General features: G+C 45.6%; 4 protein-coding genes and 1 long non-coding RNA gene across 7 annotated transcripts; 4 read left to right on the forward strand and 1 right to left on the reverse strand.

Moving 5' to 3' along the window:
• The first annotated feature begins 865 nt into the window (after positions 1 to 865).
• Positions 866 to 5,462, forward strand: LOC135637872 (uncharacterized). Its single transcript, XR_010496407.1, has 3 exons — positions 866 to 1,294; positions 3,945 to 4,058; positions 4,613 to 5,462. It is a non-coding gene; the product is annotated as an uncharacterized LOC135637872 (long non-coding RNA).
• Positions 5,463 to 6,127: 665 nt separating this feature from the next.
• On the forward strand, positions 6,128 to 8,796 carry LOC103986464 (O-fucosyltransferase 19-like). Its single transcript, XM_009404487.3, has 8 exons — positions 6,128 to 6,690; positions 6,953 to 7,025; positions 7,114 to 7,184; positions 7,282 to 7,370; positions 7,434 to 7,566; positions 7,640 to 7,869; positions 7,958 to 8,434; positions 8,505 to 8,796. The coding sequence occupies exons 1-8, from the start codon at positions 6,259 to 6,261 to the stop codon at positions 8,707 to 8,709; spliced, it is 1,710 nt and encodes a 569-aa protein (XP_009402762.2). The 5' UTR covers positions 6,128 to 6,258; the 3' UTR covers positions 8,710 to 8,796.
• A 421-nt stretch (positions 8,797 to 9,217) lies between these two features.
• Positions 9,218 to 10,711, reverse strand: LOC103986127 (uncharacterized). 2 transcript variants are annotated; one of them, XM_009404028.3, is made up of 4 exons: positions 10,470 to 10,711; positions 10,223 to 10,363; positions 10,042 to 10,069; positions 9,550 to 9,916 (listed from the first exon to the last, which is right to left on the reverse strand). In XM_009404028.3, the coding sequence occupies exons 1-4, from the start codon at positions 10,659 to 10,661 to the stop codon at positions 9,813 to 9,815; spliced, it is 465 nt and encodes a 154-aa protein (XP_009402303.1). In that variant the 5' UTR covers positions 10,662 to 10,711; the 3' UTR covers positions 9,550 to 9,812. The 2 variants fall into 2 exon arrangements, with proteins under 2 accessions (XP_009402301.1, XP_009402303.1); XM_009404026.3 differs by lacking the exons at positions 9,550 to 9,916; positions 10,042 to 10,069 and adding an exon at positions 9,218 to 9,542 and having other exon boundaries at positions 10,470 to 10,707.
• A 605-nt stretch (positions 10,712 to 11,316) lies between these two features.
• Positions 11,317 to 13,577, forward strand: LOC135637898 (josephin-like protein). Of its 2 annotated transcripts, none has more exons than XM_065150770.1 (3): positions 11,317 to 11,454; positions 12,786 to 12,865; positions 12,963 to 13,577. In XM_065150770.1, exons 2-3 carry the CDS (start codon positions 12,788 to 12,790, stop codon positions 13,434 to 13,436), a joined length of 552 nt encoding a protein of 183 aa, XP_065006842.1. In that variant the 5' UTR covers positions 11,317 to 11,454; positions 12,786 to 12,787; the 3' UTR covers positions 13,437 to 13,577. The 2 variants fall into 2 exon arrangements, with proteins under 2 accessions (XP_065006842.1, XP_065006843.1); XM_065150771.1 differs by having other exon boundaries at positions 12,978 to 13,577.
• Positions 13,578 to 14,623: 1,046 nt separating this feature from the next.
• Positions 14,624 to 16,744, forward strand: LOC135638034 (uncharacterized). The gene is made up of 2 exons (XM_065150964.1): positions 14,624 to 16,250; positions 16,370 to 16,744. Exons 1-2 carry the CDS (start codon positions 14,752 to 14,754, stop codon positions 16,611 to 16,613), a joined length of 1,743 nt encoding a protein of 580 aa, XP_065007036.1. The 5' UTR covers positions 14,624 to 14,751; the 3' UTR covers positions 16,614 to 16,744.
• Positions 16,745 to 17,642: the final 898 nt, after the last annotated feature.

Consider the following 17,642-nt stretch of genomic DNA (forward strand, 5'->3'; position numbering starts at 1 on the left):
ACAATAAAAAGTGTGTCATATCACATATGTCATCACTCCTGTGATCGACTTACATGACACCGATGACTAGCACATATCTCGTCAAGCGACCATTTTGTCGTTCTGCATCTGCATTGACACTAATGTAAGATGCCAAGTAACCCTTTCGTCGTTCAGCAATTGCGTCGATACCGATGCAGATGTAAAGCATCGAGATAATTGCTCAACAAGAGGTGGTGCCAGAATAGATGTAGTAACATGGGGAGCGATAGAAACTATGACAACCCCAGCTTTAAGACAAGGTTGGGATCTACACAATGGGTCAACGGTGAGGCGACTATCATCTTATTTGTAGATACCATGATGACCACTACTATCTGTGTTGATATCGATGTAGTTATCGCTTAGCAACTACATTAGTGTCGACACATTTGTAAAGTGACGTATGACGAACGGTGATATGATCGACGGTGTGCTCATTATGGAGGCGGATGGTGTTACGATGAGAGCAGCCTTATCGTTGTCGGAAGTGGCCAAACAACGACGTCGTGGTCAACGCTAACAATATTATCGTCCGTCATCGAATATTAAACATATTTTATTATTATTTATTAGTATATTTTTATTGATTTTAAAGGTATGTAATTAGGAGCAATCACAATCGGGGCTCGCACCGCCAAGAATGTGCGTACTTATATCGGATGGTAAAGGCGTCACCTCAAGATGGACGCTTCAGATCGTGCCATAATAGGGCTTTGACTTGCGTCGGTGCAGTTAGAGTGCTAACCGTCTTAATTGCAGCGACACGACTAGTGTCAGCCATGGTCGGTGCTTATTTCGTTATATATCCATCGTTCCCTTCTCCATTCCCGACCCCACCCGCCACTCTTCTTCTCCGTTCCTTCTGCCCCCGAGCCGTTGCCTCCTCTTCTCCTCTCGCCAAACTTAGGGCTTCGCTTCCCCTCCTCCACCACCGATCTCCATGGCTGCTTCGTACTCGAGGCTGCGGATCTCTTCCCACGCCCTTTTGGCGCTTGCGTGTTCGATCCGGGCATCGACCGTCGATCCCTCTGCATCTGCAGCGGCAACTTCGATCCAAACTCGATCGGCGGGTTCGCCGGATTTCGTACCCGCAGCAATGGCAGAGAGAGGAGGCCGTCGGGTGGTTGCTCCAGGTCTGTCCGTAATCAGGGGCCACAGAGATGCTTCTTCACCAAGGCGACTTCTGGAACAATCATGGACAGCTCTACTTCTACATCGTCAGGCAGGAGTTGGAATAGTTGTATGAGATCTTAGATTTATCTGAAAGTACCTGGTAACTGTTTGAACTTTGCATTATGAGCACTTAATTATGATTTTTTTCCCCATGATAGAGCAATATCTAAATTTGTTTTTCATTCGTCCATAATTCCTATTTTATTAAACTGGACATCAAACACAATGTAGCTGAATGCTATAGCAGATATTGATAGATAGCTAGTCAAACATGTATTATCTTACGTTTTTGAGTTGTTTTCAGCTTTTCTTGCGTCCTTGTTTTGTATTTTAGGACCATCCTTCTCTTTTGCATGCCACAAAGTATATGATGTAATGATCACTGCTGGATTGCTTTTTTTCCATGAGCTACTTATGCAATTATTGAGTGTTTTTAATGCGCTCATTTAAAGTGCTATTTTCCTGGCTTTACCATGCATTAATCTTAGTTGTCTCTTTGGAGGTGATCCTTTGTGGTTTCTGAGAACTCAATCAATAAGAATTCGCTAAAGGGCTTTTGGGATCTCATCTTATTTGGGTCATTGGATCTTTTCCTGTCATTAAGCTATACCGAGGGCAGTACAAGGACCACAGAATCTTTTTTTAAAAACATTCTAGTGAACTGTTTTCAAGTTCCTCCCACCTATCCTCAGCATTAATCCGAATTCTCATCCCTTAATTGGTGCATTTGTTTTCCATGATTCTGTACGTGTTCTTCAATATACCCCACTTTAGCATACAGAGCTTTTACTGTTTTCTTGTGTCCTGTCAATTTGAGATGGCGCTACATAGTGTCTCACTCTCTCTGACAGCTAAAGTGCCTTTAGTTGTATATGGGAAATCCATTTCATGAATGTTCATACTATAGTGACATTGTTTTCCTTTTGGTTCAACCTTTGGTCTTTGAATCTTTGTGTATACTTGACATGGCGTTCGCTTTCTCGTTTGTTGATTTCTTCATGTTGAACTGAAGCTATTCTATTCTAAGTGTTACTAGGTGGTTCATATAACTTGTAAAGTTTGAAGGACACTGGTTTTGTAGTGTTCATCGCTGATTTCTAACTTGTAACCTTCTGTGCCTATATATCCTTCAATAGCTGTTAAGCATACAATGTCTCCAATCATCACTAAAACCATTTTATATGCTTTCTGCATTATATTTGCTGGTCGATACATATATTATTACAATTGAATGGAAATGGTTTTATACAGTGTTCTTTGACATTTGGTTCCAACTAACAACCCTCCGTGCCTAAATATTTATTAGTGACCATAACCTATGATGTTTTTAATCATCATTGGAACCTCTTCATATGATTTTCACATTGTGTTCTCCTTGCATACTCCCATATTTCTTTATTTTATTTTATCTTTACATTTATCCCCTCTCGACCCTGTAATTTTGATTGCTTTAGCAAGAAAAAGCCATGTCTGTCTACACTAATATAGGTACAAGTACCTTGACAATACTTGCTAAATCTATTTAGCAATTTTTACTCTCTCGTTAAAGTAATCGGTGAAAGTCCGCTTGTCTCTTTTGATCCTTACTGTTATCTTCCGTATACAGACTGCCTTACCAATCATCAATAAATCTTCCCATTATAATATTTGAATGAACTGGTGCTGAACACATCCCAACAAAGGAGTATCTTTCTGAAACATGTTCATGTTAGCAGATTTATTGTGACCGTTAAACATGTGGGTCTCATCATAGTTGAGTATTTAGTACTGTGACCGTTAGCTTTGTCTGAACAATTCTCTGTTATCATTCTAGTTAAACTGTGCACACCTTGTATGTATCCATTATGCTTCGAGTATGTTCTAAGATGCCTGAACATATAAGAAGCCTGAATGATATGTTTGCATGCAGCATACACATTCTTAATGTGTTTAGAAGAGTCCTTGTAATTTTTGCAACAGTATCTCTGATTTGCCGCGTATGGATGCATCAATGTGATATCAAGAAGCACATCATGTCTTCATCGAGTTTAATTGGTATGTTTAGGACACCATTAAAATGTCATCTTTATGTTTTGATCACTGGATCCTGTGATTGAGTTTCATTAATGTGTACAGAGGTTGTTATGTAATCTAGGTCGTGCTACCTTTTGCAGATTACATTGAGGAAAAAGTACCATCACTTAAGTTAGAGAGACATTTCCTGCTAACTACTCATGCTGCTGATTAGTATATTATTTGAACCTGCATTTCTTTGCTGCTATAGAATTGCATCTTCAAGATTGTTTCGCTTGGACTGCTGCATGAATGTTGAGATACACTAGCTTTTTTTTATTATCCTCAAAAGTATTCCCTGTCAATTCCCTTATTGCACAACGAGGACCATATTCATTATACTTTATATTTCTCATGTTATTTTAAGTTTGGATGTGAAGCAATTTCTTTGTTCTTCCTGTAAAAACCATGGAGAATCTGTGTATGTTGGTTCTTCATTAAATATTTATTTGTCGTTTCATATCCTTGCTTAAGCACTTCCTATTCTAGGGATTAGGATTTAAGTTGTTTGTAACAGAAATGCTTTTTTTTTTTTTGCTCAAGGTGTCATCTTTTAGTTGTAGACGGAGGCACATTGATCAAATTATACTACTACAAAAGTCAAAATTTTAGTTGTTGGTCTTTGATATTTTATGTTGGAAATTTATAGTCCAGCCAGAAAGATTCACTAAATACAATTCCCACTTAATTCATGACAGATTTGTGCTGTGGCCTTTGAGAGTGTTATGACAACAAGCCCATTCTGGAGATAAGGAAAAAAAAAAAATTTCCATATGGATCAAAGTATTTATATGAAGAATGCCTCCCCAAAGGTAGGTGGCAGATCAGTTGATGATCCAGCCCATGTAACTAAATAGTTTTGTTTATTTCTTTTGATTTTTCTACAATCCATCTATTTTGTGGTTCAGCAAAGTGGGCTTGCATTTAGTACATCATATAGTACTTGATGATGAAGAAAAATTGTCTTGTTTTACAATAGTTTTTCCTCTATCTATCTCTCAAGCATGAAAATTAAAGAAGGGAAAAAGTGGAAGAAAGCAACTAATCCCTGTATTAGTTGTTGTCGATGAACTCGACTACTACATTATCAGTCATTTCATTTGAATTCCATATCTTTGCATTAGATCATTAGATCATTCATCCTGTTGGTTTGTGTCTTGTGGGCAACAAAAAGAGAAAAAATTAAACACTTGAATTTGCACACGAATTATGCATATAAATTTTTTTTTACTAGTTACTGCTTCTGGTCGCACCAAAACTTGTTGCTTAATATCGAGTTAGAGCTCTGAGTTCTTCTTAAACAACCTGAATTAACTTCAGAACTAAGCATGAATAGAAGATTGCTGATATGTATTCATTCCTGCAGCTGATTCAGACCCACCGTCGGCATTCATTAAGCAGATGCGAAGGTTTGGCTCAAACGACATTACATGCTGATGAGTCGGGTCAAGGTCAGGTTTGCACTTGCATCAACCGAGGTATCAAGTATTAACCCATCACCAATAGTTTATTTTAGAGTCGATTTAACCTTGATTATATATCTCACGACTCATCCTCATTGGCTCATTACACACTCTCTTACTCGGACGAGGTCATAAATTAATTTTTTTTTCTTTTTTTACACTATTTTTTTTGCTGTTTTAAAGGGTGGAATAGTTGAACCCTGGGATCATTCTTTTTTATTCTTTTACTATGAATATATTCATGTATAATGAAATATGGGTCACGGTATAATGATCGGGATTGAATCTCTAAAATAATCTGTATACATAAATATGTAATCGTGTACATTAATCATTCTGAGATTTGCATTTAAGGAACTTATACATTGTTTTTTCCTTCAGAGTCGGACTCATACGTGTGATCACCGACACACATAAATTTCTCAATCATCCATCGTAGTTATCACAGTCCAATGGGAATTATATACGTGTATTGTTTTGAATATGAATGCGAGAGGATGACTCCACCGCCGAGTTGCTCGCCCGGTGGAAATCGCGAGGTGGAGTACCACGTCGAACACAAAGCGACGTGGTGTCATTGACTGCGAACAGCTGTGGCAGATCATACAGAAAGGCCGCGGTGAGAGGGACAAAGGACAGAACGCAACCGTCTCCTTTGTTCGTTCTTCCATTTATCGAAGCGTTTGGCTGTGAATCCGATGCAAACCCTCCTTTTGTTGGTGCGAGCGCCACATTCGTGGCATATCAATAACGGCTGGCCGCCTTATACGTACATCTCATTAATTATTCATTATAAGATCCCAATTTTACCCTGTCGGCCTCCTTTTAGTTTGCAGTTGATTTGACTCCTGCTTTGCGTATCGTCTACAGCATGCATTGCAATCCGCCAACGGTAATAAACGTTATGACAATGGCACGTGTATACAACCTTAAGTTGTCCTAATATTATATATATATATATATATAATATTTATATATAAAACATGATATATACAAATAGGTGTAATTTAAGGTGTGGAAATGAATGGAAAGTAGAACGATAATTACAAATCTTATTCTCCTCATTTATGGATAGAAAGGTGATCATATATATATATAAATATTTTTAACATAAGATGGAATCGAAAACCTCTCGTGATCTTAGTTTTCCTCTGACACGTCCTGGATATACACTGCTTGCCTCGTTCGAATTAGATTCACGTTAATCGTACATAGAGAGAGGGAGATAAATCGATGGATGGATCGGGAGACGGCGAAGTCAAAGAAGCAGAGACGTGAGCGCAAGTGAGCGCTTCTGTTCACCTCACCACGTCCTACGCCGCCACCATTTCCGGGACGCCCATTCACCGTCGCGGCAAAACCAAGGAGAGAGAGAAAAGAGAGAGAAGGGAGAAGCAACGGTTCACAGACCCCAGAGATCACCGTCAAGATTCCCGGTGTTGTCTCCACGCCTCTCTCCCCGCCTCCAATCCCTCTCTTCCCCCCCACCCGTCCTCCTCGGTGCAACGCTCTCACACGCCCGGCCCTCCGCTCCCCGCTCCCAACGGTCATGATCGCCGCGGGGTCCGTCCCGTCAAGTGCAGCCGCATCCACCGCCACCAGCCCCATCCTCTCCGGCCCCACCAGGCGGCGGCAGCCGGAATTCAGCGATCCGGAGAGGGCTCTCCAGGAAGACGAGGACGGCGAGGCCCGCGACCATGCAGGGTCCCTCGGAGGATGGCACGGTCTCTTCTCGCGGCGGCTGCTGCTTCGGCACGGCAGGGGCGGGTGGCGGCCGGGGGGTAGGAATGCGTGGATGAGGCTGTTGGCGCTGGCCCTATTCTCCATGCTGGCCGCCACCGTTCTCCTCGGCACCGCACGCATCGGCGGCTCCCAGGAGAACAAGGACGTGGTGCTGCAGATCGGCAGCGTGATGCGAGACGAGTCGTCGAGTTGGACGCTGGAGAACGCCACCAGCATACAGAGAAGGCCTCATCTTCCCGTATTCCCTATCCGCCTTGGTCATATATCATGTCGTTCGCTAGCTTCACAGATTCGTCTTCCCTTGTCGGAAGGCATATATACACGCATGCAACAATATGCTTTGGATTCTCCATGGGTTCATTCACACCATTCTCTCTTCTATGATCATTCCATCATCTTCTCTTTACCATTTATTTCTCTTTTTGATTTGGTTTATGCTTAGAAATGAACCGTTAGCATTGTTGCACTGATTCAAAAAAGATGCTTTGATGTGTTTACAGATTCCTGAGATTTGGATGAATCCAAACAATAAAGGTTACCGACAATGCATCAATCGTCCAAAAGCTAAATGCGGTAAGTCAGTAAGTTTCATTGCGTTCGTATACTTGAGATAGTTATCGTGGAGCGACGCGACCACTGCCATGGAATCTTGCATTTGTAGACACATGCAATGCAACGGTGGGTTATCTTATTGTTCATGCCAACGGAGGACTTAACCAGATGAGAATGGGAGTACGTTATTCTTCCTGTGTTCATTGGACTTTTAGAGTTTAGATCAATACGTCATTTCGGATGTTGCAATCTTACTTACACGCATGCATGCATGCAGATAAGCGACATGGTTGCGGTAGCAAAGCTAATGAACGCCACGCTTGTGTTGCCCTTCTTAGATCACAAATCATTTTGGACAGATCCAAGGTAACGAACGCATTCCGTATATATATATTTGTTTGGGCCAATGCTTGATCTCCATCTCGGCAGTGAATTCAAGGACATATTTGATGTCAAACACTTCGTGGAAGCTCTCAAGGATGACATCTCCGTGGTGGGATCCCTCCCCCGGCGATACGCCAAGACGAAGCCGCTGAAGAGGGCTCCCATCTCCTGGTCTAAGGTAGGCATGCATCCAGATTGCAGCGATTCCAGTCCTTCCTTCTCTCTACCCAACAGGTTTCCTCGTCTCCCAGGCTTCCTACTTCAAGAGCTTCGCTAATGTCTTGAGCAGGCGTCGGGTGATAGAGTTCACCTACACAGACTCCCGCCTCGCCAACAATGGCCTTCCCCCTTCGATTCAGAGGCTTCGGTGCCGTGCCAACTACCGAGCGCTTCGATACACGAGAGAGATCGAAGAGCTGGGGAAGACATTGGTCCGTAGATTGAGAAATGGCAGCGACCACTACATCGCTCTTCATCTCAGGTACATACATAGATCGAGCTTTTCTTGGTTGCGGTTATCTCGACTGGACGTGTTATATGACGACAGTTCATGGTGCGTATGGATGAAGGTACGAGAAGGACATGCTGTCGTTCACCGGCTGCAGCCACAACCTGTCGTCCCATGAGGCGGAAGAGCTGAGGGCGATGAGGTACGGGGTGAAGCACTGGAAGGAGAAAGAGATCGATAGCAAGGAGAAGCGGCTCCAAGGCGGGTGCCCCATGACGCCGCGCGAAGCTGCCATCTTCCTCAAGGCCATGGGCTACCCTTCCACCACCAGCATCTACATCGTGGCCGGAGAAATCTACGGCGCGAATAGCATGGAAACGCTGACGGCGGAGTACCCCAACATCTACACCCACCACAGCTTGACGTCCGCCGAGGAATTGGAGGGTTTGGAGGGGTACCAGAACAGGCTTGCGGCGCTCGACTACATCGTCGCCCTCCGCAGCGACGTGTTCGTGTACACCTACGACGGGAACATGGCCAAAGCGGTGCAAGGGCACAGGAGATTCGAGGGGTTCCGGAAGACCATCAACCCGGACAGGTACGCCCGCAGCTCCATCTCCTCCTCCTGCTTCGGCCGAGCTTTCTTCTCACGTTTGCGAATGTCTCAGGCAGAGGCTAGTGAAGCTGATGGATCAGCTGGACGAGGGTGCCATAAGCTGGAAGAAGCTGGAAGAGCAGGTGAAGAGAGATCACAAGAACAGGCTCGGAGGGCCGTACGAGAGGAGGACCGAAGGGATCCCCAGACAGGAAGAGTACTTCTATGCGAATCCTCTTCCGGGATGCTTGTGCATGAAGCGACACAGGAGCATCTGAAGCAGGAGGGGTTTGCACAGAGAAGAGGAAGGTGGCAGTTCTGGGAAGCTCCCTCGCTCGATCGCTGTAAAGACGACGAGAGTTTCTTCTGACGGCCTCCTCTGCTTCGGGAATAGAAAAACCTTGCTGTAATGTGAGATTCCGAGGCAGGCAAAGACAAAAGGCATGCATTCGTATAGAGAAGTAGACAACAAGGGGAAAGCAAACCTTCGTCATCAGTATATCATCACATGATACATATTTACTTTGAATCAAAGCCCAGTTTCAGTTTCTTGAGCAGTCATCAGTATATATTATCACATCGAAATCATCTGCCAAGTGCATGGCAGCATTACAAGTGTGATATCATCGTCCCATTTCTCTGCATTCCACCACAAAGTAATTAGCTACCTTTGAGTGTCAACAACTCCCGTTCCATCGTGATCAAGAGCAGAAGCTAACAGAGCTGAATCTATACAAATCTGTGCGTTCATATCGGTAAAAGCAAATTGAAGAAGAACAAAAGAAAGAAAAGAACTTCTTTTTTGTGTATATTACATCGAAAATGTATCACAAATACATGAAAAGTAGCGGAAATATACACTACGACTTGATTACTGTATTATCGAGTCCACTACGAGCATCATATACGTCGTCATTTGATGTAATAATCTAAAAAAAACAAGTTGCATAATCTAATCACGGGCTACTTAGATTTTGCTTACAAGTTTACCGAACAACGAATGCCTGCCCTCGGCAACAACCTCTCCCGTTGCTTTGTTCTTGAGTAACACATACGTTCCTGAGTAGCCACCTTTATGCCCCAAAACCTTCGATATGATCTCTAGTTCATCCTGCTTGCCAAAACAAAAGAGGATATGAAGATGGGAGTATAGGAGACAAAGAATTGCATAAAACCATCCATTGATGGAATGGCAAAGACTCCTCCCACCACCCTCAACTTCGATTAATGATCCCAAACACCTTTCCAATCATCAATTGACCTTTACATTCCATGTTCATGGCAACATGTTGATTGATTTCCCTTGTGCAATATTATATTCCCCATTTTCTCTCTAGACACCCTTTTCTTGCAGCACCAATTTGTATTGTATCTAATAACTTCAACATTGTAATGCAAGCGGATGAAAGCTCTTCAGGCTGGGGATAAACACGGGATGCACCAAAAGTGTACTACTGTTCTTGGGGCAATCCAGATGGCGGCATCCTGGGCAAGGGTGAATGGCACGAATTAACCTTAGATAGACCCCATTCTATTATTGCTCGTGGATTTCAATTGCTTCTGCCACCTTTGGGATCGATAAAAGAAATCTAAGTATGCATCATTCTTACCATGGAAACATCTTGATCGAGCGAGACTCTGTGAATGCAATCCGAGATTCAAGGCCATGCACGGAGATGGAAGCAAGGTAATGGATTATAAATAGATTGCGATTGCTCGAGATCGACTGCGCGGAGACGGCATAAACATTTGGGGGAAATTGCTAACGAGGAAGAGAGGATCTGTACTTACATCGACCTTGGCAGCGCACATGTACGAGATGGACATGTCGACGGAGATCTTCATGTGGTGACCTTCGGAATGGATGACAGCCGCGGCCACCTCATCCACCAGGTTCGCGATGGCTCCCGGCGACAGATTCCCTCCAGCATCCTGCAAATAAACGAGTGCATCCAAATCGGGGGAAGCTGGAACATCTATAGTCAACAGATCGCGGCGTAAAGCGAATCAAGAGTCCGTCGGCTGCGAGAGGACTCACGGTGAGACGAGGGGGGACTTTGAAGGTGCAGGAGAGGAAGCCAGGGCGGATGCAGTCGACCCGTAACCCTCGCGTGGCGAAGCCCTCGTAGAAGCTAGCCGCGTGTCCGGCGCGGTGGGGGCGGACGTCCAGCCGCGCCACCCGCTCCGATTCTTCTTCTCCGACCGACAGGATCGCCCTCGCCTTCTCCATCTCCCTCTTCGCCTTCCGCCCTTGCTTGGGCCTCGCTCTGCCACTGTACGGGTCGTAAGTAGACCTTAAGACGAGGAATCCGAAACCCGCAACGGAGCCTGAGTTCTTGCAGGCCCAATAGCCCAGCAATTGTGATCCACATCACCTCCTCGCGGTTGCACTCGTGTAGCATAGAAATTATATATTCTTAATTAATGATGTCTCATATGCTTATGGGTATTCAACCATTATTATTATATATGAATCAGACGGTTCTGAGAATTAACATGAATACATTTGTGGTTGATGCCATATTTCCTAGTCGTAAGAGAAGTCGTTACAGTAGTCGTGCGGAGAGGCCTTCACATGAACGATTCGAAGCAGCATTATATGGTGCAATTTATTTATTTGTAGGTGACGTGGGACCCAAGCTTAGTCGGATAAGCACGGGAGAGGCATAGCCGAGAGTAAATCATAGCCGTTGAATCTTACTTACGACGTATGAACCGTCAGATCCCATCTCTTGCGAGGGAGACTATTGGGTGATAGCCGACCCCTCGCGTGCCCGTTCTTCTCCCTCTCTCATTTCCCGGCCTGCTCGCCGTCGCCCCCTTTCCTTCGTTCTCTTCCGCCGCCTTGCTTACGCTTTCCTCCGATCATCCAAAGAAACGAGATTGGGGGAACCGCATCCCTCCATCGCTTCCTGTCTACTGGCCTACGGAACCTGGGTCGGTCCTTCCTCGCTCTCCGGTCTAGGGTTTTGACCCTCTACAGGAATCAGGCCTACTTGAAGTCGAAAACCTACAAGTTCGAGGTGTGGATCCTTGGCCTTCGTTGTCTTTCCATTCCGATTCTCGTCGTTGTTGATTTAATTGTTTTACGTGGATAACATAGGATAATGTTAAAATTCTGTGAGGAAATCGCGACAATCTTAAGCACCAAGAGTGATGTCTCCAAAAATATAAAAGATTACCATGATCGGTGACATATCTAACCGCACAACACATCAATCTTAAGATTCTAGACGGTTTCTTACTGCTAAAAATCAAACCACAGTGCGACGAGTTGTCATAAATAAACTCAAAATTTTACTATTGAAAGTTGAAAATTGGAAATTGGGAGCAATTGAAGTTTGGTATGGCTTAGGCTTATTAGACGCCTGGGAATAATCTGAATATAATTTATATTTTGATTGAAAGTAACACCATATTTATATTGGCTACTGAGTACGCCTAAGACTAGTTTCAAATTTTAATATTAAAATTATTGAATTATGTTTATTTATAATTTCATGTTGCACTGTGTTTTAGTCTTTGACGAAAATAGTACTTGTTGCTTTGAATTATAAGATTGCATTTTATGCATGGTGTTTATAGGGTCATATTATACATATTAATTGTCACCATCTTATGTGTTGCTAGAGGCACAAGTTTGGCACTTGAGATTGTTCTTGTTTTGGTTTTTTTACTAACGTTTTACGTAATTGGTTTCTGATTGAAAGAAACTTTAATTTCAGTTGAAAATATTTCGGCACTGCACTAGAGCAGCTTACGTAAGCGCTTCATTTTGAACCTAATTATTTCATTTAGAAGGGGTCAAACTTTTGGTTGATATTCATTTGCGATAGAGTCCTAGTTGATTATTCTTTTGAAATGGTTGGTCGGAGAGCCTTTTTGTGATGCAAAGATAACCCAAACATTTGTTCTTTGTGTAATAACCTGAATTTTCATTTCTCTTGGAATATTCTGGCTGACAAAGCATTTCAGATATCCGAAGTTTCTCCAAGCCCTTTGTTTCCAAATTCTTAAATCAATATTTATTCAACTTTATCAAATTTTGTTGCATGCATGCGTTGTCCATTTGAGCCTTCATAGGTATTCCTGATGGTTGAAAAAAGAATCTTTAACATAAGGTATTCATCGAATCTATTATTTAGCTCGGAGATTAAGAAAATAACATATCTTGGGCACATTGGAACAGGTTTGCCTCGGCTGCATGTTTGTATAGTATTAGATAGGAAGCTTTCTCTGGTATAAGGATTCAGTTGACCCTAATCAGTAATTTTGTAACATAAATTTAGCCTGGTGCACATATTTAGTAATTTTGTCTTCTGAAGCGTGCTAGCCATATTTTTGCATGATATAGGTATGGATGAAAAGCCTATCTATCATGAGAAGCAGAGACTGCAGTTTTGTCTATTGCACGCACTCAATAACCTGATGCAGGTAAGTTTTTTGTGTCTTTCTTTTTGTCATTATATGGGATCAAGCAACTTGTAATTTTTTGTGTGCAATACGTGATGTGGTTGTAAAATTCAATTAGTTCTTTGTGGTTAAGGAAAAGGACTCATTTCGTCGAGCTGAGTTGGATGCCATTGCAGAGAAACTTTTGGCCGATGATCCTTTCAGAAGCCAATGGACTCCCCTATCATTAATCTTTAAGCCCCATCACAATGTCTTTACTGGAAACTATGATGTCAATGTGCTAATTGCAGCACTGGAGTCCAGAAGGAAAAGGGTTGTTTGGCATGATCGTCGAAATGGAGCTTCTTCCATTAACCTCGCTGAGGAATCTTTGTTGGGTATAATGCTTAACATCCCTGTTAGGAGGTTCGGGGGGGTTTGGAGTGGCAGGCATTGGGTCTCATTGCGCAATATCAATGGTGTATGGTACAACTTAGACAGTGATCTCGCTTCACCAGTGCCATTCGAGCATCAAGAAGAGATGAGAGAATTCTTGAACAATGTTATCGATCAGGGTGGAGAGATTCTGATCATCCTGCGTGAGAAGCTCTGAGATAAGACCAGATCCGCTGCATTTGGCTGAGTCGTTGTACCATCTGTTACGTTTCGGATAATATCTGAGCTCAAGGGAGTTGGCATCCATAGTGTGTTTGTTGTTTTCGTTGATTCCAAAGGTGTCGTTTGCCAGTCACAACGGTTCTAAAGGCATCCAACAGAATATTGCTCCTGAAAATTTCAGCAACCTCAGATACTGTTTTTACAAATTGATATCCTGTGCCTGAGTTACAGCAAATTGAAAAACACAATGTCATGTTGCCTTTGCCGTGGAACAGTCCCGACATCTATTTTTGAAATCAGAAGTTGTTCGATTCTTTATTTGTAAGTAGATTATATACTTGCCTAAGAACATAACTATGATGTTGATGAATTGTTGTTGTTGTTATTTTTGAAATTAGAAGTTGTTCGATTCTTTATTTGCAAGTAGATTATACTTGCAGAAGAACATAACTATGTTGTCGATGAATTGTTGTTGTTGTTGCGATCAATTCAATTCAACAGCTTATTTTGGACTGTTGATCCGTGTTCTCTTATACCACTTGAACTTCTTTTGGAAGGGAAAGCACGACTATGATCACCCTTTGTAGAGACATCTGAGGGTATGGTTTTGGAAACAGTCACGCAGAGAATCAAGACCTGCGGTATATTATATCTTGGCATGACGTTCTCGTTCGACGTTGATGTCGATGGCGTACCCATCATCGTCTACTCTCCACAGTATCCTCATCTGGACACCGCCCATCTCCTGTTGGGTACGAGCGAAGTGCACCTTGTCTCTCGTGATGTCTGCGTGCAGCTGACAGTGTCTCCTCGAAGAGGAAGAAGTTGACGCGGGCAGGCTCGCGAGGGAGCTCAATTCCATCCATGGTCGGGTCAGTGTCGAGTCCCCCCAATCACCAAGTCTGGAATAACGTACCGATACGAATGGGTGGTGTAGAAAAATACATGACGGAGTTATTGCGACACCTCATCGGGCCAAGATGGGCTTGGACTGCATCTTGTTCTCCTGCCGCTCGTCGTTCTCCCAGATCCCAAATAGTCGGAAGACCGCCAGGCTTCGTCGGTGAGCACGGCAAGTTGTTATCTTCTTCCTCTTTTTCTTCCCTACGTCATTGTCGTTCCATTGTGAACTCATGCGTTGGAGGGGCGGTGGTGGCCATCGTGGGGGGATCCAGGGCCTGTTGTTTTGCGTTCTTCTGCAGTTGTCGGCGATTCTTTTGTGGCATCTCTTGTTTTGACTTTGAACGAGTCCGGTTTGCGTTCGGGTTGGGTCGTCAGGGGGGAAGGGGGGAGGACGAGGGCTGGCGGAGATGGGACTTCAGGCCGCAGGGACACGCTTGCACCGGCCGCACCTGACGCCTACCAACACCTCGACGGCCTCGCGGGCCGCCTTCCCCGCCGTGGCCTCGTCTCCGGTTAAGCGGCTCTTCGCCTCGCCCTTCCTCGGGATCGGTTCGGCCAAGCTGTGCAGGACCCGGTCGCTGGAGATTCTGTGGGGGAGAGGAAGGCGAAGCCAGGAGCGAGTCCTGCGCCGGGCCTTCAGCGCCAGCATCGAGCGCTTCGCGGTGAAGGGTGGCGACTACGAGGACGAGGACGAAAATGAGGTGTTGGGGCAGCGGCTCGAGGACACGGCCCTCGATCTCCAACGGCAACAAGGTGATGGCAGCGAAGACGACGCGATCCATTCTGAGTCGTGGAGTGAAGAAGGTGATGTGTTGGCCACCACTGCGTCCCACCGCTCCGATTCGAGACCCGCGCCTTCGTCTCCGCCCGAATCGAAGAAGCAAGAGCCATCGACGGAGCCGCCGTGGCTCCCCGTCTTCCCGGTGTCGCCAGACTGGCGCGACCAGATCGTGCCGGCGAGCGTGGAGAAGAACGCGAACAGCATGGAGCTGCCGCTGTCGCTCAGGATCATAAAGCGGAAGAAGCGGTGGGAGGAGGGGTGGTTCCTGGAGGCGGGCGAGTCGGCCTGCTGCTCGGTGAAGCGGGCCTTCTCGACCATGGTGTTCATGATCCGCGAGCTCCAGAACCACACGCTCCAAATGCGGGAGGTGATCTACCGCGAGGACATCCAGGGGATCCTGGCGCGGGTGCAGCGGGAGATGAACTTCTCCTTCGTCTGGCTCTTCCAGCAGATCTTCTCCTGCACCCCGACCCTCATGGTCTCCGTCATGCTCCTGCTCGCCAACTTCACCGTCTACTCCATGGGCCACCTCGATGACGCCGCCATGGCCACGCCCAATCCGCCGATCCAGTCGATGGTCGTGATGGAAGACCTTGGCCAAAACCACGAAGAACGCTCCTCCATCAGGTTGTTCTCTTCGATCGGAAAAAGGACCGCTTCCATCGGAGGAACCGGTGCGGGGGGCGGAGGGAACGCGAAGCCGGTGGCGGGGGCCACGGACGATGGGCGATCGGATGACGTATCTTTATCGTACCGAAAAATTATTTACGACGGCACGTCGAGGGCGCCGGCAGTGGTGAACACAGAAGAGGGAGGAGGGGGAGAGGACGCGTTTGTGGCAGAGGCGACGGTGGATGAGGAGGCGGAGGAAGCGAGAGTTTGGAAAGGGATACTGGAGGAAGTTTCGAGGATGAATGCGGACGCGAGGGACGCGGCGCTCATGGACCGGGAGACGCTGCTGCGGCTCGTCTCGCCCATCACGGTGGAGCTTGCGCCCGACGACTACCCGGTCTACTTGCAGACGGAGATCATGTACCAGCAGGCCCTGTCGCAAGACCCGGAGAACGCTCTTCTGCTCGCCAACTTTGCTCAGTTCCTCTATCTCGTCCTCCGCGATCACAACAGGTAAAAGGCACGACACTAACTGGTCCTCGCTTCCTTCCCCACTATCGCAAGCTATTTGTCGAAATGTATCAAACCCGGAAAGCGGACTCCGACGGGTGTGGATGACGGGCATGTGACAGGGCGGAATACTACTTCAAGAAGGCAGCGGGGTTGGAGCCGGCGGACGCGGAGGCACTGAGTCGGTACGCGAGCTTCCTGTGGCTGGCCAGGAAGGACCTTGTGGCCGCGGAGGAGACCTACTTGGAAGCCATTGACGCGGATCCGAGCAACAGCGTCCACAACGCCAACTACGCCCGTTTCCTGTGGAACACCGGCGGCGACGGCACCTGCTACCCATTGGACTGCAACGACGCATACCAGTAGTCACTCACCACCACCAACAAGTAACGAATAGCAATAATAATTCACCTTCACTACCACATCAACGCAAGAATAATAAACAGGAAATGATTCCGAGATCTGCTATCTAAATATTATGTATATACAATAGATATATATAAAGTTTGGAATTGCATTAAGGAAGCTGCTGCAAAGACTTGCTACGAAGTAGCAGAGACTTGAGAAACCTCACGGACGAGATGGTGAAGCAGCTGCAGCTGCAGCTGCGGCCGGTGGATGCTGCACATCATACTCCTCAACCGTGCACTGCAGCAGCTTCTGCCGTGGAGCACATGGGCGAGTTCGTAACGTAGGAGACGTCGGATAAGAGGTTTGGAGGGGGCAATGCGTAAGACAACACGCCGATCTGAACGAAGGTGGCGATTCGGGAGGGTCACCTGCTGTCCGTAACTCGGTTTCAATGCCCCTTTCTCTTCGCTTTTGTGCACCATAATGTGACGTTTTAACGGGGAGATCGTGACGCTTCCTTGTGCTTCCAACTGCAGGGATTGGTAGTATTCTTCGGGACCCACTCGAGAGATGAAGCCAGCCTGAGAGACTTCACGGTCTCAACGGGACTCCAGAGCGAGCGACGCAACAAGTGATGATCGTTCTCGGCGATACTTCAAACGCAGACAATCTCATGACTTTGGTCGGCAAGGAACGCCACGCATTGTTCTTCCAAACCGTTAGTGTTTCTTGAGTTTTTCTTCGTGTATACTCGTATTTATCGAACTACATATCTGAATAAACATATTATGCGTCCATTAGTGTGGCAGACAAAAAATTGCACGTATGGGAGATTTTGGATAGGCTCGTTTGTGTGTTGGGCCATAGATTTGGGCAGTTTTACTTCCTGTAGTGCGTCATCCACTGTTTGGAAACCTACTTGTGATTCTTTCTGGATGTGCTGTGCTCGTTGATGATATCGTCATGTCTCTGCTCACCGGATGTGCCTGTCATTCTTACGTAGGCTACGAGGGAGAATAACAACAAGTAGAACAACGCTAAATG

This window comes from Musa acuminata, chromosome BXJ3-5 (assembly GCF_036884655.1).
Source record: "Musa acuminata AAA Group cultivar baxijiao chromosome BXJ3-5, Cavendish_Baxijiao_AAA, whole genome shotgun sequence".
NCBI lineage: Eukaryota > Viridiplantae > Streptophyta > Magnoliopsida > Zingiberales > Musaceae > Musa > Musa acuminata.